General features: G+C 42.4%; 1 protein-coding gene across 1 annotated transcript in view; it reads left to right on the top strand.

The window, feature by feature from the left end:
* LOC126162366 (spindle and kinetochore-associated protein 1-like) overlaps nucleotides 1-24,867 on the top strand; it is a 95,926-nt gene that overhangs the window by 66,933 nt on the left and 4,126 nt on the right. Inside the window, exons 4-5 of the mRNA XM_049918820.1 lie at nucleotides 21,692-21,831; nucleotides 23,258-23,427. Of these exons, the coding sequence (XP_049774777.1) occupies nucleotides 21,692-21,831; nucleotides 23,258-23,427 (310 nt within the window). The remainder of the gene's footprint in view (nucleotides 1-21,691; nucleotides 21,832-23,257; nucleotides 23,428-24,867) is intronic.

The following is a 24,867-nucleotide window of genomic DNA, read 5'->3' as shown; positions in this document are numbered from 1 at the left end:
AGTTTCTCTTGTTGCTTATTAATCTTCGCTAGAAATATTATATATGAAAAGCTTGCTTTTCTTGTAGCAACACTATGTATATTAATTTAAACCATTAACTTTTCTGTTTGTGTGTTTGCGCTACTTAATAGTGATGTTGCTATTGGCTGACTAAATCATGTGTCTTACGCTATGAGTATCCGCTGTCATCGGCTGGCGAGATCACGTGACAAGAGCTATGACTGGCTTACAAAAGCGCATCGCAATCTCAATTTCAAAGCTTCAGATAGTAACATGGGGTTTTTCGTGCAATTCGAATTTATACTTTCGTAATACAAAAATATGTAGCGTATATGTTGCTGCACATCAAAGAACTTTCCAAAATGTGGTTTTTCCTCCTGAGTTTCGTTTTCTGAAGTGCCGGGAAATTCTCAGCCGCTGTATAAAACCATAACCATTCAAATGATTTGATAAGTTCAGAGGGAACGTATACTGTCACTTAACACGAAAAAAGTGTATTTTCACCTGGGAGAAAGTGTTTCCCACTTGGGAGAAAGTGTATTTTTAACCAGGAGATCAGGGAAAAATCCAGGAATTTTTTTTCTTTGTCCACGTATACACCCTGTAATCAAGAAGTCGGTTTGTGCACAAAATCCTGCAATGGCAACACTTTCGCAGTTATGGACGGCTATAGAGGCAGCATGGCTCAATATTTCTGCAGGGGACTTTCATTGACTTGACTCCATGTCACGTTGAGTTGCTGCACAACTCCAGGCAAAAGGAGGTCCGACATGATATTAGGAGGTATCCCATGGTTTTTGTCACCTTAGTGTATTGCTGCACCAAACACTCCCCCCCCCCCCCCCCCCCTGCACCAAACACTCCCCCCCCCCCCCCCCCCCCTCCCCCCTTCCCCAGCCTGTCTCTGTGGGTCCAGGGATTAGAATAGGCCCGAGGTATTCCTGCGTGTCGTAAGACGACTAAAAGGAGTCTTACGCGTTTCGGCCTTTATGTGATGTTCCCCTGTAGGGTTTGACCTCCATTTTTTCAAAATTTCCCCGAAGAGTAAGCCAATTGGGGAAGGGTGCCTTACATGGTGCATCGTGTCCAATATGCGCTGAGACCTATCACGTCTTTCGTCAATGTGGATCTGAACTTCTGCTCATTCTCAAACTGTTGGATGAGGTCACCCTCTTGGGTGCATACTTTTCCATCAACTGTGCAGTATCGTTTTCTACGCTGACGATAATGGACTTGTTTGCTTGGTTGCATGGTAGCCAGTCCGTTGTGGTGGGGCCTCCATGTACACAGTTGGTTGTAGGCCCCTGACCATACAGGGATCGCTCTGCTGATGCCTGCGCCGTTAACTCCCCATGTATGCCGAGGAGTAGCTGCCCGTCACCCTGGGGCATCGGGACTCCTGGCAATGGCCATCCCCATCCTGCCAGGTGGCCTTTGTTGCAGCTGGGTGGCGCCCGTGGGGAGTGCCCATATTTGGATTGGGTGGCATCAGTGCGTGTGACACGCGATGAAGCATAGTACATCATCACTTGCTGGTGGTCAAACACCAGCAGTCCCTAAGTGGTCAAGTTCTAACTTCATTGCTAAGAAATATGACTCCAAATCGTTCCCCTGCTGGCCACACCATGGGAGGAAAGTCAGACTAAGGATGGCAGCAGCTCTTATTACCCCGGTACCTTGTCAGGTATGTTCGAGAGCTGATAGGGAATCTTTCATGATGATGAAGCCCCAGTTTTATGTTGAGCATTTAGAGGACAAGTTTGGGGAGGTAGAGGGCTTGCCCAAGATGAGATCTGGGTCAGTCTTGATCGAAACAGCATCCTCTGCCCAGTCAAGGGCGTTACTCGCTTGTGACAAGCTGGGGGATGTTTCTGTAACCATCGTACTCCATAAGATCTGAAATGTGGTCCAGGGTATCTCATTTCACAGGGATCTTCTGTTGCTGTCTGACAATGAGCTGTGCGCCAATTTCGAGCAGCGAGGTGTAGAAGTACAGATCCACATCAACGAAGGATGTGATAGGTCTCAGCGCATGTTGGACACGATGCACCATGTAAGGCGACCTTCCCCAATTGGCTCGCTCTGGAGCTGGAAGTTCAGCCATATGTCTTCCAGTGTGGCATGTTGAGATTGTGGATGCTCACCACGTCCCAATGCTCCTTGTGCCCCGCCTCCCATCTGTGTCAACTACAGAGAGCACCATTCGCTATACTCGCCTGGCTGCAGGATTCTCCAGAAAGAAAGGAAAATCATGGATTAAGAGATCCTGGACTGACTGACCTACACTGAGGCTAAGAGGTAATTTGAACACATACTGTACACATGCCGTTGCTACAACAGTTTAGCCTCATCAGCTCCACCAACCCCAGTCACCTCTCAGAGCTGGAGGACTACACCTGGCCCCTTGATGGTGGGGGGCACTTCCCTCCCTGTAGCTCCTGCACCACCTGTTTCGGGAGCAACCCCCCCCCCCCCCCCCCCCCCCCGCCCCCGCAACCATTGGGGATTTCAGTCTCCACTTCTGAGCCAGAGAAGCGTAAGGCTTCTTTGGCTCCTCTCGTTAAGAAGGGGTCCCTTGGGTCACTTCCTTCCCAGGTTTCTGTTAATGGGAAAGATGACACCTGCCAGTGGCTGAAGAGCCCAAAAGCACCTGGTCGTACGGTTTCACACTAATCCTTAATCCCGGAGACTGGATCAGTGAAGTCCTCCCAGGCAGGGAAACCCAAAAAGAAGAGCCACAAGACCAAGGGAATTGCAATGGCACCCACACCACTGCTACCTACAAGCTCTGTGTCTGCAGATGAGGTGGAGATTCTGGTGTCCTCTGAAGACCTAGATATCGCCAGACCCTCAGAAACAATGGATATAGACTGCTCAGGCAAAATGTTAATGGCAGCAGGTGACTCTGAGGTGTAAACTGCCTCATTGAATGACCCATGCCTTCTCAGTCTCATGATGATGTCATCCTCCAGTGGAATTGCAGTGGTTTTTTCCACCACCTGGCTGAGCTACAGTAACTGTTAAGCTTTACATCTGCTTTCTGCATTGCCCTCCAGGAAACCTGGTTCCCGGCAATGTGGATCCCTGCCCTCTGTGGCTATAAGGGATACTACAGGAACCGTAGTGACTATAATTGAGTGTCAGGTGGAGTTTTCATTTATGTCCTAAACTCAGTCTGTAGTGAAATTGCCCCTTCAACTCCCTCTTGAAGCCGTGGCTGTAAGAATATGGACGATGCAGGAAATAACTGTCAGCAATGTATATCTTCCTCTAGATGATGCAGTACCCCTGAATGTATTAGCTGCCCTGATTGATCAACTTCCTAAACCTTTCCTACTTTTGGGAAATTTTAATGCTCATAACCCTTTGTCTAATGGCACCATGCTTACTAGCCGAGACCAAGATGTATAAACTTTACTGTCTCAGTTCGACCTCTGCCTCTTAAATACTGGGGCCAATGCACATTTCAGTGTGGCTCAAGGTAGTTACTCGGCCATTGATTTATCAATTTGCAGCCCAGGACTTCTCCCATCTATCCACTGGAGAGCACATGATGACCTGTGTGGTAGTGACCACTTCCCCATCTTCCTGTCACTGCCTCGGCATCAGGCACAGGGACGCCTGCCCAGATAGGCTTTAAACAAGGCAGACTGGAAAGCCATCACCTCTGCTGACACCATTGAATCTCCTCCACACAGGAACATCGATGTGATGGTTGAGCAGGTGACTACAACAATCCTTACCGCAGCAGAAAACATGATCCCTTGCTCTTTAGGGTGCCCCCCCGATGAAAGGCAGAAGTCGCTGAAGCAATTAAGGAGCATTGGCGAGCTCTACAGCGGCATAAGTGGGACCCTTCCCTGGAGCACCTCATAGCCTTTAAATGGCTCTGTGCCTGCGTTCGCCAACTTATCATACGACAGAAGCAGGAGTGTTAGGAGAGATAGGTCTTGACCATTGGGTGCTGTACATAACCTCCCCAAGTCTGGGCAAAGATCAAACGTGTTTTCGAGTACTAAACCCCAACAGGTGTTCCCGGTGTTGACATGAATGGCGTGTTGTCTACCGATGCAAACGCGATTGCCGAGCTCTGTGCTCAAGCTTCTGCGTCAGAGAATTAACCCCCAGCCTATCACACTCTCAAACGGCGGCTGGAAGGGAAAGTCCTGTTGTTCACTACATGCCACAGTGAATCCTATAACACTGCTTTTACAGAGTGGGAGCTCCTCAATGCCCTTGCACATTGCCCCAACATAACTCCTGGGCCAGATCGGGTCCACAGTCAGATGATTAAACTATAAGCAACATCTCTTCATGATCTTCAACCGGATCTGGTGTGATAGCGCCTTTCCATTACATTGGCAGGAGAGCACCATCATTCCAGTTCTCAAAATTGTTAAAAACCGCTTGATGTAGATAGCTATCGGCCCATCAGCCTCACCAACATTCCATTTTCCATGCTGTAACATATGGTGTGTTGGTGGTTGGGTTGGGTTGGGTTGGGTTGGGTTGGGTTGGGTTGGGTCGGGTTGGGTTGGGTCAGGTCTTGGAGTCACATGGCCTACTGGCTCCGTGTCAGGGCAGCTTCCACCGCTGTTGCTCTGCTACTGATAATGTGTCCCTCGAGTGTGCCATCTGAACAGCCTTTTCCAGACGTCAACATGATATCGCCTTTCTTTTTTGATTTACAAAAAGTGTATGACACCAACCTGCGGCATCATATCCTTGCCACATTATACAAGTGGGGTCTCAGAAGTCTGCTCCTGATTTCTATCCAGAATTTTCTGTCGCTCTGTATTTTATGTGTCAAAGTTGGTGCCTCCCATAGTCCACCCCACACCACCATATCCAGGAGAGTGGGCCCACAGGGCTCTATATTCAGTGTATCTCTGTTTATGTGTAGAGCCGTCCATCTCACTGTCTCTGTATGCAGATTACTTCTGCATTTCGTACTGCTCCACCAGTACTGGTGTTGCTGAGTGGCACCTACCAGGAGCCAACCACAAGGCGCAGTCATGGGCTCTAGCCCACAGCTTACAGTTTTCAGCTTTAAAGTCGTGTGTTATGCACTTTGGTCAGCATCGTACTGTTCATCCAGAAACAGAATTTTACCTTAATGATGATCCACTCACTGTATTGGAGACATATCGATCCTTAGGACTGGTTTTCGACGCTGATTGACTTGGCTTCCTCACCTTTGTCAGCTTATGTGAAAGTGCTGGCAGCACCTCAATGCCCTCCGCTGCCTTAGCAACACCAACTGGGGTGCAGGTCGCTCTTTGCTGCTGCAGCTCTACAGAGCCCTTGTTCAATCCCGCCTTGACTATGGGAGTCTGATTTATGGTTGGCGGCGCCCTCAACGTTACGTTTACTCGATTCAGTGCACCACTGTGGTGTTCACCTAGCGACAGGAGCTTTTAGGACGAGTCTGGTGACCAGCATTCTGGTGGAGGCCAGAGTCCCTCCATTGCAGGTTACGCCTGCACAACTGCTGGCCAATTACGTTGCACATGTTTGTAGTTCTGTGCATCCCAGTTAGTCTCCTTTTCCCACCCATGGCGGTTCATCTCCCACATTGGCGGCCCAGGTCAGGACTTCCAATTGCAGTTCGTGTTCGATTCCTTCCTTCCAAACTGGAGTCCTTACCTTTACCACCTGTACTTGAGGTCCATTCACGTACACCTCCATGGTGTACACCCAGGCCCAGGCTTCGTCTGGACCTTTCGCATGGCCCTAAAGACTCAGTTAACCCCGCGGCTCTCCGCTGCCTCTTCCTCTCGATTCTTGACATGTACCAAGGCCATGAAGTGGTTTACACCGACGGTTCGATGGCTGATGATCACGTCAGCTTCGCGTATGTCCATGGAAGACATCTTGAACAGTATCCCTTGCCCGATGGCTGCAGTGTTTTCACAGACGAGCTGGTGGCTATATCTTGTGCTCTTGAGCACATCCGTTTACGCCCTGGGGAGTCGTTTCTTCTGTGTACTGACTCCTTGAGCAGCCTACGAGCTGTCGACCAGTGCTACACTCGTCATCCTTTGGTAGCGACCATCCGGGAATCAATCTGCTCCCTGGAACGGTCCAGTCATTCAGTGGTGTTTGTCTGGACCCCAGGTCACGTCGGAATCTCAGGGAATGAACTTGTCGACAGACTGGCCAAGCAGGCTACACAAAAACGACTTTTGGAGATCGGCTTCTCTGAAACTGACCTGCGTTCAGTACTATGCCGCAAAGTTTTGCGGTTTTGTGAGACAGAATGGCATAACCTCAGTACGCACAATAAACTGCGTGCCATGAAAGAGACTACGAATGTGTGGAAGACCTCCACGTGGGTCTCTCACAGGGACTCTGTGGTTCTCTGCCGGCTCCGCATTGGCCACACTTTGGTGACACACAGCAACCTCCTGCGCTGTGATGGCCCAGCCTTGTGTCAGTGCTGTGCGCCCCGCTGACAGTGGCCCATATCTTGGTGAACTGTACTTCTTTGGCTGCCCTGTAACGGACACCTCAGTTACCGGACTCGTTGCCATTAATTTTAGCTGACAGCGCCTCATCGGCTAATTTAGTTTTACATTTTATATGTGATAGTGGGCTTTATCATTCTTTATAAGTTTTTGCGCATGTCCTTTGTCCCTGTGTGTTCTCCACTCTAATGCCTTTAGGCTGGATGTCTTAATGTGTAACAGAGTAGCTGGCTTTTCCCTTTTATTCTCATGCTTGGCCAGCCACAAGTATCTGCCCTCTTGTGTTTATCCCTTCTACCTGTTTCTTGCTTTTCTCTGTGGTTTTCTTTTCCTGTTTTGTCCATATTAGTGTTGGTTGTCCTATCGTTCTGGTTCTTCCATTCTCCTGTTGTTGTGCTGTACGTTTCCTTTCTTTTCCTCTTTCCTTTGTGTAATTGTTTTACCTGGAACAAGGGACTGATGACCTGGCAGGTTTATTCTGAAAAATGTCATTTGTCATACAGCTGAGTGGAACTACCAAAGACTACTGGTGGGCATCATTATTGCATATCACAGTCACCAGAGACAGTTTCGTGTGAATAGCAGCAATAAGCATTACAAGGTCTGTTCAAAAACTACCAGAACATTCATAATTTCATGCCAGTGTTGCATTGGAGCAAACTTCGGTTGGGATCTCTGCACAAGTCTGTATTTAATGTGTGACTGCCGGAAGTTTCATTGTTGTAGATCTGTTAGTTATTGTTCAGTGCTGTATTGAGTAGAACATTGTGTCGCATAGTTTGCAAATTTAGAGATGGCAGAGTTAGAGAAGCAATTGCATGTGAATTAAATTTTGCATGAAACTCAAGAAAACGTTTACAGACACACACCAAATGATGCAGGAAGCCTGCGATGACGAGTGCTTAAGCCGTACTCAGTGTACAAATAATTCACACTGATTAAAAATGGCTGGAACGAAGTTAAAGAATACCCTCCTTCAGTACGTCCTTCAGTGTTTACAAACAACACTCATGTCAAGAAGTCAGTGAAATTGTACATGCAAATTGAAGACTGATTCTCAGAGAGATTACAGAAGAATGTAACGTTTCAGTTGGATTGTGTCATCAAATCATGATACAGAATTGTGGAATGCATTGTTTTCTACCAAGTTCATCCCATGGCTCATTAGTCAGGACCAGCATAATTTGGTGTGTCTCTGTAAAGGAAAGATCTTCGCTTCACAATCTGTGAAGAGGTTATGGATCATGCAAATGAGAATTAGATGTTCTTTAAGAGAATCGTAACTGGTGATGAGACGTGGGTCTGCAGTTACGGTGTAGAGACCAAGGTTGAGTCTACACAGTGGGTCAGGAGAGGTTATCAGAGACCAAAAAAAGTTCGTCAGGTCAGGTCAGGTCAAATGTCAAAGCCATGCTGATAGTTTTCTCTGACTTTGAAGCATTAGTTCACCACAAATTCGTGTCCCAGGATGAACTGTTATTCAACGCTACTATTGGGACGTGTTGCAATGCGTGCGAGAAATTGTGAGAGGGAAATGGCTTGAAATGTAGCGAGACAATTCGCTGCTCTTGTACCACGATAATGTGCCCACACATTCATCCCTGTTGGTGCTTGACTATTGCACAAAAAATGAAGTTAGTGTGCTGCCTCATCCTCCATACTCACCAGACCTGGCCCTGCGGACTTTTTTTTTTATTTTCAAAGTTGAAAACCCTGTTGAAAGGACAAAGATTTGCAATGATAGACAAGGTAAGAGAAAATTTGCAGATGGCACTTCGCGCAATCCAGCAAGAGGTTACCAAGACTACTTGCAGAAGTGGAAACGGCATAAGGAGCGATGTATTAATTGTGGAGGAGAGTATTTCGAAGGAAACAATGCACAATAAGTAAAAGGTAAGCATAGCAAAAATTTTGTGGATAAAGTTTCCGAATGTTTTGAACAGACCTCACAGATGTTTTACCTTCACCTACATCTACTTTTTACTCTAAAAGCCACCTAACAGTATGTGATGGAGGATACTTCTGGTAGCACTAACTGATCTCCCTTCTCTGTTCCACTGGCAAATGGCATCTGAGAAGAATTATTGTCACTAAGCCTCTGTGTTAACTCTAATTTCTAAAATTTTCTCATCACGGTCATTTCATGAGATGCATATTGGAGGAATTAATATGTTGTCTGACTCTTCCCAGAAATTACTCTCTCGATATGTTAGTAGTAAACCTCTCCATGATGGACGTTGCCTCTCTTGTAGCATCTGGCACTGGAGTTTGTTGAACATCTCTGTAAAGCTCTTGCACTGGCTAAATGATCCTGTGACAAAATGCACCACTCTTCATTGGATATTCTGTGTCATTTCTATCAGTCCTACCTTTTAAGGGTCCCAGATCAATGAATAGTACTAAAAAATCAGTGAAACAAGTGCCTTGTAAGCCACTTCTTTCATGGATGACATATATTTCCTTAAGATTCTTCCCATGAATGTGTCTAGCATCTGCGTTTCTTACTATTTGTTTATGTGGTCATTCCAGTTAAGATTGACTGGCAACTTATTCCTGGATATTTTACAGTACATACTGTTTCCAACCATCTGTCATCAATAGTACATTGTACAGCAGTGGATTTCTTTTTGTATGTATGTGCAGCGTGACACATTTATTTAAATTCAGTGTCAAATGTCAGAGCCTGCACCATTCATCAGCCCTCTGCAGACCATTCTATAAATCGACACTGTCTACTGGCATTCCTGCTTTCTTATAGACAACTGCATCATCTGCAGGTAGTCTTAAAGAGCTTTCTATGCTTTCTACTTCATTATTCTATATGCTGTAAACAGTAATGCTTCCATCAGATTTCCTTGGGGTTATCCGAAAATTACCTTTACATCTGTCGATTTTGTTCTGTTAAGAGTGACATGTTGAGTTCTGTTGGCAAGGAAGTCTTGAATCCTGTTGCAAATATGGTCTGATACTTAGTAAACTTGTATTTCTTCTTTTACTAAACGGCAACACAGGACAGTTGTCAGATGCCTTCCTGAAGTCAGGGAAAATAGCATCAACCTGAGTGCCCTTGTCTACAGTGCTATGAATCTCATGGAGGAACAGAGTGAGCTTTTTGCAAGATCCCTGTGGAATCCATATTGATTTTTACAGTGGAGATTTTTGCTCTTCAAAAACATAATAATTCTTCAATGTGAAACATGTTCCATAAATCTAAAACAGATTGATGTCAGTGATACAGGCCTGCAATTACGTAAATCTGCTCTATGATCCTTTTTGAAAACGAGAATGATCTGCACTTTTTTTTAAAGTTGCTGGGCTTCCTTCATTGCTCGAGTGATTAGTATAAACTATTGCTTCCAGCAATTACGTTAAACTGCTGCTAGAAGGGGAGCAAGGTCTTTCACATAATTTTTACAGTATCTTACAAGTGTTTCATCTGGTCGTGATGCCTTTCCACAACTAAGCAATTGTGGTTGCTTTTCTGCTCTGAGGTTAGTTCCTCAGCATCTGCCACTTTGATGTTTGTTTGATGATTGAGAGGAAGGATTCAGTATATTTCAGCCTTCTCTGTGTTGTACCTTATCCTTATCCCAGTTCAGGTTGTGATAGTTCTATCAGAGCTGCTGATTGATCTACATCACCAGAATAAGGAGGTTGGGTGTATACACTTTAACCTTAAATCTTTTAACCACTTTGATCACCGCCCGCACAAGCCGATGAATATCTTGCACGAGTGCGAAAGGAGACATGGGCTGCTGCAGTTTACACAGTTCGGCTGCTCGTCTTTCTTTGTTGTGGAAGTGCAGCAGCTGTGCTCAAGCAGGCATTGGTTTGTCACATCATTCTGTGGTATAATACAATATGCATGGAGGTTGAGGCATAAGGTCCAATTCATTTCACAAAGGATAAGGGTGTCATACAGCCGCACAGGATTGACTACACCATTAGTATGAACAGCAGCTCCTTCTTGCAGTTCATCTAGTTAAGAAGTATCATTGAGAGGCTGGCCCATTATAATCTGATTGTCCTTCGAAAACAAAAATGAAGCGATCTATTCTGTAGATGTTCTGTGTTCTAAGACTGGAAACACATACGGGTTGGGGCAAATAAGTGGCCCACATGAGTGGATATGATTGGACATGAATGTATTCATAAAAACACACCCCGTGACATGCACACTACCTCTACACCTGCCTCATGATCAGTACCAGTTCAGAATGTAGTGCAGGCTGTGTCAGTGTGAGTGGAGCAGTGCAAAGGGGATGACGGTACTTAAAGTGGAGCAGCAGACGTTCATTGTGGAAAGTTGGTGACAACAAAGTCATGAAAAAGGTGTGGTCAGTTGTTTGCTGAGAAGGTTAATGGCATCAAAGAGCCAGTGAAGAGTGCCGCTCAATGCTTGCTCCAAAAATTACATGAGACAGGATCTATTTTGAACAAGTCGAAAAACATTTTGAAATGTGCCCACACACCAGAAAATGTGGCTACTAGTTCACCAAAAAATGCTTCAGAGTCCTACCAAATCAACCCAATGCCTGTTGCATGAGACTGGCATATCTTGATCATGTGGACGTAAATTCCACCTCAACCTGCACACGTAGTGTCGAGTTTCTATTATTTATGCATTAAAACCAGCGGATGCTCCTCAGTGCCTCCAGTTTTGTGAGCTGCTGGTCACTGAGATAACAATGAATGAATGGCTGGGACATGGATCAGTTCTTTGTCTGATGAAACCTGGCATCATTTGAGTTATGTCAACTCACAGAATCACAGGTTCTGGGTGTTTGAGAATCTGTATAACTTCCACAAAACACCATTGCATGATCAGAAGTTTGAGGTTTGGTGTGCAGTGTCTGCAAGCCACATTATTGGTCCCATCTTCTTTCATCAGATGCTGACTTTGGCACGTTACATTGCCAACATTTTGAAACCATTTGTGGCAGCATTAATGGAGGAGGAAAAGACCTAAAGTTATTTCCCACAGGATGGAACAACTGCCCATACAGCTGGTTGAACCTTGGAGCATATTCACCCAGTTTTCACGCCAACAGAGTTGTTAGCAGAGGTCAGTCTGGTCATGACCACAACTAGCCACCGAGGTCACCTGACCTGTAAGTCTGCTGGTGTTTGCAACAACCCTCATAGTCTTCAAGAACTGCAGCAGAACAGTTTGATGAGATTGCAGGAATTCCAGCAGTCCTTCAGAAACTTGCTGACCAGCATCCAAAAGTACCAAGAGATAAATGGTGGTCACTTTATACATCTGCTATAGTCATGTTAGTACTGCATTTCCTTTCCTCAGCTCTGTTCCTTTGCCCCCCAAACTCTGTTCTCTGGGCCACTTTTATGTGCTCCACCCTGTATTTGCAAACTAGCACTTTTGCAATTTTAAACTGTGCCTTTTTTCACCGTGGACAATCAGTATGTGCTCATAAAGGGTAGAGTAACTGTGGCCAGATCATTGTCTTTGTTATTGATCAGGTGTGTGTGTGTGTGTGTGTGTGTGTGTGTGTGTGTGTGTGTGTGTGTGTTTTCTAATTGGACGTTAATCTGTCCACACGTAATTGGAGAAGATACTCTTTTTGTCGTCTATAAGGAGGTTGTTTGTGTCCTTACTCTGGATGATAATCACATGAAATATTTGTCAGGAGTCGTAAGCAGTGGGTCCTTGAGGTACAGAATACGTGAACACCGTGAAGTAAGTTTAAACAGTTCATTAACAAAAGACTGATTATAAAAGACGCTCACTACGCACACCAATCATCACTGTGTGTGAAATCCTAACACTGGCTAATTACGGTCATATCGAAAGGCTCCATGGTGAGCTAAGAAAAAGATGTGTGTCCGGACACACATCTACTGACCAAGAAAATTGTCAGAATTTCAAGTTAGGACGGCTGGCAAGTGCGTGTTACGTACTGTACGGCTTTGTGCATAATCATAGTACATGATTGCATCTAGATTTCGTTCAGTTGGTAATAGGATCTGTAAAAAATTTTCTGTATGTAGTAGTAAACTGCTCAAATGATTATTTGAACTACTTTCTAAGGCTGTTCTTAAGTTAACGGCATCAGTTCTAGCATTTGATAAACTATCAGTAATCCTTAACAAAAGTGTGTTTAAATCTAAGTGTGCACTCACAGCATTTAATCCTTGGAATAGTTCTTGGATATTTGTGTTTATTTCATTACGAATTATGTGGAAACACAAGATAAATTGCTTCACAATCTGTTCAATGAAAACTGTGTGGTTAGTAATGGTTCTTTGCATATTCTTTAATATGATAATTTCATTAGAGAGGTTAGTTGAATCTGTACTGGACTGTTGTTCAAGAGCTAATATTTTGTCTTTAACTTCCAGTAGATCTTGACTAGTTAAAAGTACCAAATACAGTACAAAGGATACTCCCTCCAAAATTCTTTACAGAATCAAACTGTTGCTGGATTTCACTCAGATTGTACTTGAGGACAAGTTTTGTATTACTTGTTGAAACTACAATGTCTGTTCGTGGTTCAAACAAAACACCTGAACTCTGTGGTACCATTACTACAGCATTAGTAGAATACACTATCATAGCAAGCATTAGAATAAAAATGAACATGGTTAATTAGTTCTAAATACTAGAGTTAACAATGAACATAAAATAAATGAGTTTCTTGTGGTAACCTGTGGAATAAAAGGTTTAGTTTCACTTTCACACTCGTGTAATAGCTTCAATGCTAAATTTTCGCAACACATTCACATAAGCACATGGCTGAAATGAACACTCTCATTGCAATGTCACACATCACACATGTTTACGCAGCTTGTAGGGGTGTCTGGAACAGGATCGCTCGGAACGTGGCGATGCCTCAACCTTGAAGTCTGGACTGCAACCTCACGATTCTTGCTTCCTGGATTTGAGAACAGCAGGTCTGCCTCTCGGTCGGTCCTCATCGTCTTGCGATTCTATAGGAAATCTACCCAGAAATGGCTTTACACGATTGACGTGAACGGCAATTGAACGAAAGGGCAGTTGGAGCTTAAGAGTGACTGGCAACAACAGCTCCAAGATTGGATATGGTCCTTTCCAAAACTTCTTAAACTTTTTGACTTGACTCTTTTTTAACACCACACTGCTCAGATACACAAGATCTCCAACTTGATACTGTGACACTGCTTCTGGCAGTTGTGTTGTCTTGCTTGCTGAAGGAAGGATTGATGATTATGCTGTTTCACTACCCTCCATGCTTCCTTTAGTTTGCGTTCTAGATCCCTTAAGTTTTCATTGCTGATTCCGGCAGTCGATTGTGCGAAGTCCAAGGGTGAACGCATTCTTCTTCCGTAGATGATCTCATTGGACTTAGGCCAGTTGAGCTGTGCATTTTGATGTTGTAACAACTTATCAAGTAAGGTAATCAGACATCCCAATTGTTGTGTTAGCTGCTCACATAATGAATGGCTAACCATTTTAATAACTGTTCTGTGGACTCGCTCAACTCTTCCATTTCCTTCAGGGTGTGCTGGTGTAGTCCTTAACTGAGTTACTTGCTTGAGCGTACAAGTCTGTTTAAATAATTCACTCATGAAATTTGTTCCTTGATCACTAATTATACTTAATAGTGATCCAAACTTAAGAATCCATTCTTTTACAGAAACTTTGGCTATAGTCTCAGCACGCTGATCAGGTATTGGTATCATGAGAAGGTATCTAGAGAAATGATCTAACATTGTCATCATGTATTTGTTTCCATCTTTAGTCTTAGGCAACGGTCCTACAACATCTAGCCCCACTCTTTCAAATGGTTCACATGCTTCTGGCAGTTCTTGCAATGGTGCTCTACTTTTTCCTACATTATTCCATCTGTTACAGAAATCACATTGTGAAACAAACTCGAAATTGACCGCTTTGCGGTTCGGCCACTAAAACATTTGAGCTATTTGAATGTTTGTTGCTTTTTTTTTACCACAATGTCCTGATGATAAAGAATCATGTTGTTCTCTCACGATTTGCTCTTGCGTTACGTGGGGGGCCTCAATCAAAGTGATATTTCATTCAATTTTGATTTACAATATAATCCATCTATTTCAACAAAATGTTGATCATTTTTCCATGATTTGCATTATGGATCTTCTTCTTTAGCTGCCTTTAACTCTTCTTCTTGACTTATTGCAACACAAACATTGACTTTTCGACTCATTGCGTCAGCATTCAAATGTTGTTTACCAGGTCGGTGAATAGCCTTAAATTGGTACTCACTCAGTCTTAATGCCCATCTTGTTAATCTGGAACTTGGATCCTTTAAGCTCAATAACCATTTAAGTGCGGCATGATCTGTAATAACTGTAAATTCTCTTCCTGTTAAGAAACACCTGTTATGTATTATACCAAAAACAAAAGCACAAAACTCCTTCTCATTGGTAGTATAATTGCATTCTGTTTTGTTTAATTGCCTTGAAGGAAATGAGACTGAATGTTCATGACCGTCAACTTCTTGAGTCAAGATTGCACCTATGGCAAAATTGGATGCATCTGTTGAAAGAATAAAAGGTTTACTGAAATCGGGATAGGCTAACACTGGGGCTGTGGTTAGAGCAGTTTTAAGTTCTTTCATTGCCCTTTTGCATTTTGTTGACCAATTAAATATGGCTCCTTTCTTCAGTAGCTATGTCATTGGACCTGCTATATTCACATAACCAGCTATAAATCATCTGTAGAAATTTGATAATCTCAAAAATGATTGTAGTTCTTTCAAATTCTGTGGTTCAGGAAAATTCTTTACATCTTCAATTAATTTTGGATCAGTTCGAACACATTCACTGGTTATAACATCACCAAGATAGTCTGCTACAGAAATTGATTGGTAGTGGTGATTGTTGCCGCGTTACGTGGGGGGCCTCAATCAAAGTGATATTTCATTCAATTTTGATTTACAATATATTAATTTCCTTGGCTAGTCAGTCCACTTTAAAGCAAAAAATCTTTAGTTATTAATCACAATTGCAGCCCACGCATGCGCGAGAGTGTTTTTTCTTACCTCCGTTAACCATTGCATTGTAGTCGGAGTCCTGGCTCTGGCTGTTGTACTGAAAATAAGAATCTTAAAGCTATGTACTTTCTGCAACGTCAGGCGGCTGTGGGGAAAAATGTATGTTATGTTAATAGTGGGAGAGTTTTTCGCTTCCGCTAATTTTTATAAGTTAATATCGCCACGTAATGGCATCGTTGGCTGCATCGGCCTCTGCGATTGTTGTACTGTAAATTACTCGAATGCAGGTTAATTCAAGGAAGGCGGACATGAAATCGGGATCACCTCTTACAAATTAAAATTGAACAATAATATTAAATCAATATATTATTTGCTTAATTAGTACAAATATGCTTACATTTGCCAGCACTTGCAAGATGTCCATTTACACGCAACCAAGACAAGAGGTGAAGATGACTAAATAAATTAACAAAAGAGCCTGTCTTGTCGTGTCTTTGTGCAAAATGACATTTATCTATTGATAAAGACAGGTTTGTGCTTCTTATATGCTCAAAAACAGCTTGTAGTCTCTCAGTATGCTGCTTCATGTTTTCACCAAAAATTATTACATCATCAAGGTAAACAAGTGCTTGTGTTGGGGTGAGCCCTCGTAAAACGGAATCCATCAGACGTTGAAATGTAGCTGGAGCATTACGAAGTCCAAATGGAGTACGAAGATACTTGTATACTCCTGTTATTGTTACAAATGAAGTTTTTGCTTATCATCTGGATGCATTGTTAACTGGTGATAACCACGTGTTAAATCACATACTGAAAAAATTCGACATCTGCCCAAGCAATCGAAGGTTTCCACTAAATTTGGTAAGGGGTAAATGTCGGGTGTGGTCACAGCATTCAGAGATTGGCAATCAACACCAAAATGGAACTGTGGTTCTCCAGAAATTGATTTCTACTTTACAATTACAGCAGGCAAATGCCACAGTGTAGTGTAACGACGTAAGTTTTTTATAAATGATTTTCTTTTGACATATGACCATGTGTAGACTTTGTCACCTATGTCAGTTACAACACACTTCAAAATTATTTATATTCTTCTTAAATTGTCTCAGAATGGTTCTTGAACGAAACTGTAAAACTTCATTTGAGTCATATGCGCAGAATTACGTCACTCAGTCCAATTGGTTTGCGCAAACTTTTTCAATTTAGATGTCGTTTGTTTCTCCTCAGAAATTATATTAATGCACGTTATCTGATTTAATAAATATTAGAACCACATTGAATAAACTTTCGAGATTCAAACTCGCGATGAACGTTGTCAAAAATTAATAATCTTGTCAAATATATTATTAATTCATTCACATAATTCTTCATAAATAAATTCTCGGAACACGTATTTCGACTTTAGTAGCATTCACTAATTTATTATCTTACTACATATAGTCGTGAACCTGAGCCTTGACAAGACAGAACTGAATATTTACAACATGATTAAACTTTCTATGACGTCATTGTTGTACAAACATTACAAATTCTTTTTTTTTTTCCATTTTTTAGAAGCACGACGCAACAACTCGGTTTCAGGATCTTCTGTTGCTCTTTGGCTGTCGACCCGCGACGTATAGTGGCCAGCAATTTTCTGTCTGGTCCCGGCAGTGAAGATGCTGTCTCCATTCTTTGCGCCGCCCTCTCCGTACATGAAACATAAAAAATAAATACAAAAACTTTAGACAATTCACAACCATTACAAATATACATAAACAAAAACTAAATTAAACTTATATTCACCTGCAAACAGGGCTGACACTGGTGGATGGGTGATGCTTCAATTTCGCATCCCACTACAACGGTGGCCTGAAGGATCTCTTGGTTTTATAATTCTGGCTTCTAATTGTCCTTTAACCATGTCTTCTACCAACTCTCTTTGACTGAATGGTATTCGGTAAGGTTTCTGTGTGATTGGGGCTGCATTCCCTGTATGAATACGATGCTGAACTAAATGAGTGACAGGTAAATTTGCACGTTCTCTGAATAAATCTGCATACCCCAACAAAACAGGCGCTAAAATCTTCTGTTAATCAGCTGTCAAATGTTCTATCTTCTTCCAAATTTTGCAATCAGTACATTATTAGCTTCGTCTCCTCGTTGCAATTTTGCATCACTGTTACCAAAATCAGTGTTTATAACTGCGGCATTTGTTACCTCATCTGGACTCTGTACTACGTCACTTTTACTTACGCTCGACACTTCAGCAACTTTCATTCCTCGTGGCAAAACAGCATCCTCATTGCTCATATTTGTTATTGTAACCGGGACTTTTGCGGCATTCTGTATCACCATTGTAGCAACACCAACACTTCTAGCAACATAACAATGCATTGTATCCAGTAACTCACTTTCCTTGGTTCGCTCAATTAATAACCAAGTTCCTTCCTTGCATCTGGGTGAGTTAACTTCAACGTAGATTGTCTTTCCTACTCCCTTGGGTATTTGCTGAGGCTGATCAATTTGAACATCGACTTGGACAGTTTGAACTGATGCATCATTTGGGTGGTTCATTCCCACTACATCAGTATTGCTGCTCCTTTGAGTATGATCTGAAGAATGATTCCCTAGGTTGTAGTTGCTACGGCCTAGTCTGATCTTTCTTTCTGTGACAAATATCTCTGCCTCGTTTGTGGACAAGAAATCAAATCCAAGTACACTGTCGCAACACGTTTCATTATTTGAAACTACTTGCACCCTTGCTGTGTATTTATCTTTATCTTTTTTTTCACCTTCGTCTTGGCCTTGGCCAAGAATTAATTCTACATCAACTTCTCCATAGTTACGAAGTTTTCCTCCATTTAACCCTCGCACTTTTAATAGCTGCGGTTTCAATTTATCCCGTTTACGAGGGCAGTTCAATAAGTAATGCAACACATTTTTTTTCTGAAACAGGGGTTGTTTTATTCAGCATTGAAATACACCAGGTTATTCCCCAATCTTTTAGCTACACAACACTATTTTTCAACGTAATCTCCATTCAATGCTACGGCCTTACGCCATCTTGAAATGAGGGCCTGTATGCCTGCACGGTACCATTCCACTGGTCGATGTCGGAGCCAACGTCAACTTCATCATCCGCGTAGTGCCTCCCACTGATTGCGTCCTTCATTGGGCCAAACATATGGAAATCCGATGGTGCGAGATCGGGGCTGTAGGGTGCATGAGGAAGAACAGTCCACTGAAGTTTTGTGAGCTCCTCTCGGGTGCGAAGACTTGTGTGAGGTCTTGCGTTGTCATGAAGAAGGAGAAGTTCTTTCAGATTTTTGTGCCTACGAACACGCTGAAGTCGTTTCTTCAATTTCTGAAGAGTAGCACAATACACTTCAGAGTTCATCGTTTGACCATGGGGAAGGACATCGAACAGGATAACCCCTTCAGCATCCCAGAAGACTGTAACCATGACTTTACCGGCTGAGGGTATGGCTTTAAACTTTTTCTTGGTAGGGGAGTGGGTGTGGCGCCACTCCATTGATTGCCGTTTTGTTTCAGGTTCGAAGTGATGAACCCATGTTTCATCGCCTGTAACAATCTTTGACAAGAAATTGTCACCCTCAGCCACATGACGAGCAAGCAATTCCACACAGATGGTTCTCCTTTGCTCTTTATGGTGTTCGGTTAGACAACGAGGGACCCAGCGGGAACAAACCTTTGAATATCCCAACTGGTGAACAATTGTGACAGCACTACCAACAGAGATGGCAAGTAGAGCACTGAGTTGTTTGATGGTGATCCGTCGATCATCTCGAACGAGTGTGTTCGCACGCTCCGCCATTGCAGGAGTCACAGCTGTGCACGGCCGGCCCGCACGCGGGAGATCAGACAGTCTTGCTTGACCTTGCGGCGATGATGACACACGCTTTGCCCAACGACTCACCGTGCTTTTGTCCAGTGCCAGATCACCGTAGACATTCTACAAGCGTCTATGAATATCTGAGATGCCCTGGTTTTCCGCCAAAAGAAACTCGATCACTGCCCGTTGTTTGCAACGCACATCCGTTACAGACGCCACTTTAACAGCTCCGTACAGCGCTGCCACCTGTCGGAAGTCAATGAAACTATACGAGACGAAGCGGGAATGTTTGAAAATGTTCCACAAGAAATTTCCGGTTTTTTCAACCAAAGTTGGCCGAGAAAAAAAATGTGTTGCATTACTTATCGAATTGCCCTCGTATCTGTACAACACCACATTAAGGTCCGTGCTCCTGTGTCAATAAGTAGCTTGATGTTTCTCTCACGATATACAGCAACTATTACGAATTGATTTTCGCTATCAGGAATCGCTGTCTCTGGCAAAGGACGGACAGAGTGTTGTTTTGTACATCCCCGTACTCATTTAGAGATGTGGCAGATTGTCTGTTGTTTGCATTATCTTTCTTCTTGTTGCGACTATCTCTCGAAACATGATCCTGCATCCCGCAGTGACAGCAGATTCGATTCTCTTTACAATCCTTACACTTCTGACCCAGCTTATTGCATCTGTAGCATTGTACTGCTGTGTTGAAAACTCCACGTTCTTGTTTCTGCATCTCATTCAGTCATCTTAGTGCTTCAATGAAACCAACAGCTGATTCTACTGCTTCCTGAAACGTTTTACATCCTTTCAATCTAACAGCTTTTCTTAATTCCTCTCTGTACAACCCATGAATAAATGTGTCCAAGGGTCTCTGGTTGGCTTCAAACAACTGAATGCAATTTTAATTTTCATCTTCTACTAACTCGTATGTTTGAGCATTGATGTTTTGAATTCTGTTGGCAAACTGCTCCTTAGATTCGTCCTGCGCATTCGCAAACCGTAAAGCTGATCGCGTTTTTACATTTAAATCTCTGAACAGCAAACGTTGTAAACTCATTGTAAACTTCTGTTTTCACGCAAATAGACTCCACTTTAATGAAATCTTATGCTGCTCCCTGAATTCTTAATTTGGCAACCACTAGCTTATTGGAATCTGTCCGTGATCCTAACAGGGCAGCACCTTCAAGCTTACGAAAAAACACTTTCACATCAGCTTCGGGTTTCCTGCTAAACGCTGGTACTGATGGCAATAATGAAAAATTCTTTATTGTTGTTGTACTTGTACTGCATGATCTATCATTTGATAAGTCTTTCGGAATGTTACATTCGCTTCTTTCTGCTTTTAACTGCCGAATCTCTTCTTGCAGTTCATTACTAACAGTTTGTAGATTGACAACGCTACTCTGACTGGCTTGCAGCATTTCGTCTAATTTAATGCCAATGAGTCACTTAAGTGTAAAATAAAAATCCACCACTGCCTTTCGTATTCTAGCCAAACTGGAGTAGACCAACCTGAATCCCACGTAGTTGGAAGATGTTCATGCTGCTGTTGCTACTGCTCGAAGTTCACGTTGTGCTGCACCTCTTCAGGACTGTAGGTTTTCCATAATTATCCCCATGCTGACACCACTTCTATAAGGAGGTTGTTTGTGTTGTTACCCACAGATGATAATTACATGAAATATTTGTCAGGATTTGTAAGCAGTGGGTCCTTGAGGTACAGAATATGCAAACAATGAGAACAGTTTATTAACAAAAGACTGATTATAAAACATGTGCACTATGTGCACCCATCATGACTGTGTCTGACTTCTTAACACCAGGTAGTTATGATAGAATCAAAAGGCTCTATGGTGAGCTAAGAAAAAGAGACATATTCGCACCTGAGGCCACGCTAGCCACACGGTGTGCTGCGGATGGTGGCCAGTGGCTTATTCCTCTGTGGTGCACTGCGGCCGGTCGCACGTCTACTGACCTAGCAAATTGTCAGCATTCCAAGATAGGTCGTCGGGTGAGCGCGTGTTATGTACTGAACGGCTATGTGCAAACCCATAGACCCTTACACATCATATTCTAGTCCCTTTCGAATACGAGCCTGGAATTTTTAATTTTTTGTATGAAGGTGAGTCAGCCTCTTTATTGTTCGTTTAAATTATTAGCCAAGTGGTGCTGTAGAAGAAATTTCCTGCAGTTTTGAAGACTGTTCAAACACTATTCTTGTTGATTGTAAAATGTGTTATTTCAAATAAACTGATGTACTTGTAATCATCATATGTACAACCAATGAAGTTAACATACAGTAATTAGACCAAGAATCAAGGGGCTTTTCCTTTTTGATTTTAGAAAGAGTAGTTGCTTTTCTTCTCAAAATAGCCACTATTCATGTTGCAATAAATCATTTTCTGCCCTATCTCTAGCGCGAGCCAGTACCTAGTCAGTCAAAAACTGCAGTACCTAATCAGTCAAATGCAGTATCTTCAAAGGGGCCAAAAAAACCACAGCAGCTTGTTCCCAGAATCAACCTTGTACAATTTGATGAGTTTAAAGAGACACCAACGTAAGTAAAGTCATAGCAGGTAATGTGTATGTAACTTCATATATGTACACATTATTGGTAGGTATTTAAATGACTGCAGTTGCAGTTTTCTGTGATCAGTAGAACGGACATCAGAGTGCATTAGTGTTGATTGTGTTCAGTGTTGTTACCAGTCCTGGTAGGGTATATAAGGGGTGCGGACAGTGTCAGATGTTAAGTGATCACTGTGAAGGGCATTTGGAGATGCCGCATACTTGTGTGAGACAGCTTTATCAGCATCTGACAGATTGAAAGGAGCTCATTGTGGACCTCTATTTGTCTGGATGGTCGAACTGTGCAATATTCAGACTTGGGTGGCATTCAGATGTGATAGTGGACCTGTGTTGGACTGCATGGGAACAAGAGAACAAACTTACTTATCAAGGTTCCAGCCGTCCATGTCTGACTGCCACAGGGGACATCATAACCCCTTTCAAGCTGAGAACAAGTAATGGGTTCCCTGTAACATTGTCATACCACACCATTGGCCTGAGACTAACAGCACCCGGACTAGGGAATTACAGTCCCATGCTTCGGCTATCATTGACACCACAATACAAAAGATTGCATTTGGAGTGGAGCTATGACCAGGAAGCATGAACTTCCTATGAATGGCATCGCATTGTGTTCAGTGATTATTTGTGGTTCTGCACTATCCAGGATGGCAAGTGTAATGGCCACCTGGGGAGAGGTCTCAGTCTTCCAATGTTTTGGAGAGGTATAGCAATGTTGCTCCTCCTGTCATGATGTGAGGAGCCATCAAGTAAAACTGGTACAGCTGTTAGTTGTTGAGGATACTCTGACAGCACAATGGTATGCCGTGAACATCCTGTATGCTCACATTTTACGTCTGACGTGACAATATTGTGCTACCAGTTTTCAACAGGGCACTGCATCTACACACTTTGCACGTGTGTCTATGGACTCTGCGTGATGTTGAGGTACTCCCAATGGGCAGCAACATCCCCCAGATCTGTCCCCAGTAGAACATATATGGGATTAGCTTGGACATTAACTCTGTCCCATTCCCATATCAAGGTCCATTTACAACGGTTTTGGGTCACCTATCCTCAGGCAAGAATACAATGGCTTTGACATCCTTCCTGACTGAATCAGTGCATGCATCCAAGCCAGAGAGGTACAATGTTGTACTCTTAAGTGAGTTTATATCTCCAAGATCTTTGTATATTTGACTCAATGTTGTAGTCACTAAAGTAACATCACATACTCTCTTGACCAGTGAAGTCTCATTTTGTTTCCTTTTCTCATTTTGTGTGCTTCACTTTTTTGTCAGTCTGTGTATTTCTTGAGAAAATATTGTGAAACTATGTGAATGAAGCATTTGTTAACAGAAAATGCTTAAAATAATAAATGTAAGCTTTTCACAACAGATACTATGGCTTTTCAGGTACCTGAGAGGGCGCATGAAGTATGACGATCTCAATGATATTGTTCAGGAGTTTAACCAGATTATTGCAAAAAAATATAGCATAGTCACGCAACAGCTGAAGACACTAAAGAGATCTGAGCAAGAGCTCTGGAGGAAGTATAAATTAGAAGAAGTGAATGAAGTTAAAGGTGAGAAAATATGCTCAAGGGTAGTCTGCCATCTTAGTATACTTAAAAACTGACAGTTTGGATTTCAGATGATTGCTTATTCAATAATGATGTCTATACATTGGGTTGTATGTGCAAAATGGAGGATGTGCTTTGTGCTTGAAATCTCTGAGAATATACTACACCTGAGAATGCTCTCATGTTGAGTAAAAGAGTGAGGGAAGTTGCTCAACACAAAGAACATTCTCCAATTTCATATGAATAAAACTAGAGAAGTTTCTCACAAGTGGAGAATATTCTCAATTATTGAAGCGAGCTCTGTAGCGTACTGCAAGTTGAGTTAGTTCTGCTGATGTTAAGTTTCTCCAAGTTCTTTTTAGTAAAAAGGTAGAATTTATGCAGCTTGCAAGTAAAACAAAAAATTATACTTAGCCCGAAGAAACAGTGACAAGAGAAACTGTAGAAGTTTATACAGGTTTTAGAATAAAAACATTGACTGGCAAATCACTTCCTTCCTGAAAATTGTGAAAGAAGAGAGGGCAATCTTTCAAACGATGTGAAAATGAAAACATTTTTGTGCTATTTAGTAAACCCATGTTTTCAGACTGTTGTAGAAGGCATAGGTATACACCAGACAACTGTATCACTGATATTTTCAGGTGTCCATGTCACCCAAAAAGTGCCGTTGTGGTACAAGTTTCCAGAAACAGTAAAATTTTAGTGGCAGTCAAGGCTTTTAGTTTCAGTGTGTGGTGGGGGCCCTTGATTGCATGTAGATACGAATCATGAAACCTGCTGTATCACCATAGAAATGAAGCATGGGCAGTTTCTGCTGTATGTTAGGAGTGCATTGTTTACATATGTTAGTAGCTACATAACAAAATTATATTGTCATAAGTTTTGGAAATTTTAATAAGAAGCCTTATCAGTAATTAATTCCAGGTGAAGTCCATCTCCGGAATTCAGTATATCACACAATAAAAATATTGCTGCAATACTGAGGTAACATTTTCTTGCTCTGTCTCCCAAACTGGTTGGCCTATTTAAGGGGGGATTTTTGAGAAAATTCATTGCACATGTAAACTAGTGTAACTTTTACTGCTTGAGAGATAATTGAACCAAATCTTACACATGTTGAGTTTATGTTGTTACCTTCCATCTGGATTTTTTGCCCCCCCCCCCCCGTTCCTCGTCTGATAATTTGATCAGGACATTGCCAGATACTTTCAAAACACATACTATCATACGAACAACTTTTTCAAATGTTATTGTACTTATCACTTTCAAAATGTCGTAGGTTGTTCTTAGTAATTAGATAAACAAATTTGTATACCAGATTTTTAATACCAGACTTAGAAAACACAAAGCAATTTTTCAGACTTAACTCAGCAATTTCTATTTCACAAAAAATTAAATAAATTTGATCGTAATGAGCTTCGAAAATGTTTGTACCACAGTAAG

This window comes from Schistocerca cancellata, chromosome 2 (genome assembly GCF_023864275.1).
Source record: "Schistocerca cancellata isolate TAMUIC-IGC-003103 chromosome 2, iqSchCanc2.1, whole genome shotgun sequence".
Classification (NCBI taxonomy): Eukaryota; Metazoa; Arthropoda; class Insecta; order Orthoptera; family Acrididae; genus Schistocerca; species Schistocerca cancellata.
Note: the sequence above shows the minus strand (reverse complement) of the source record. Positions and strands in the feature narration are given on the sequence as shown.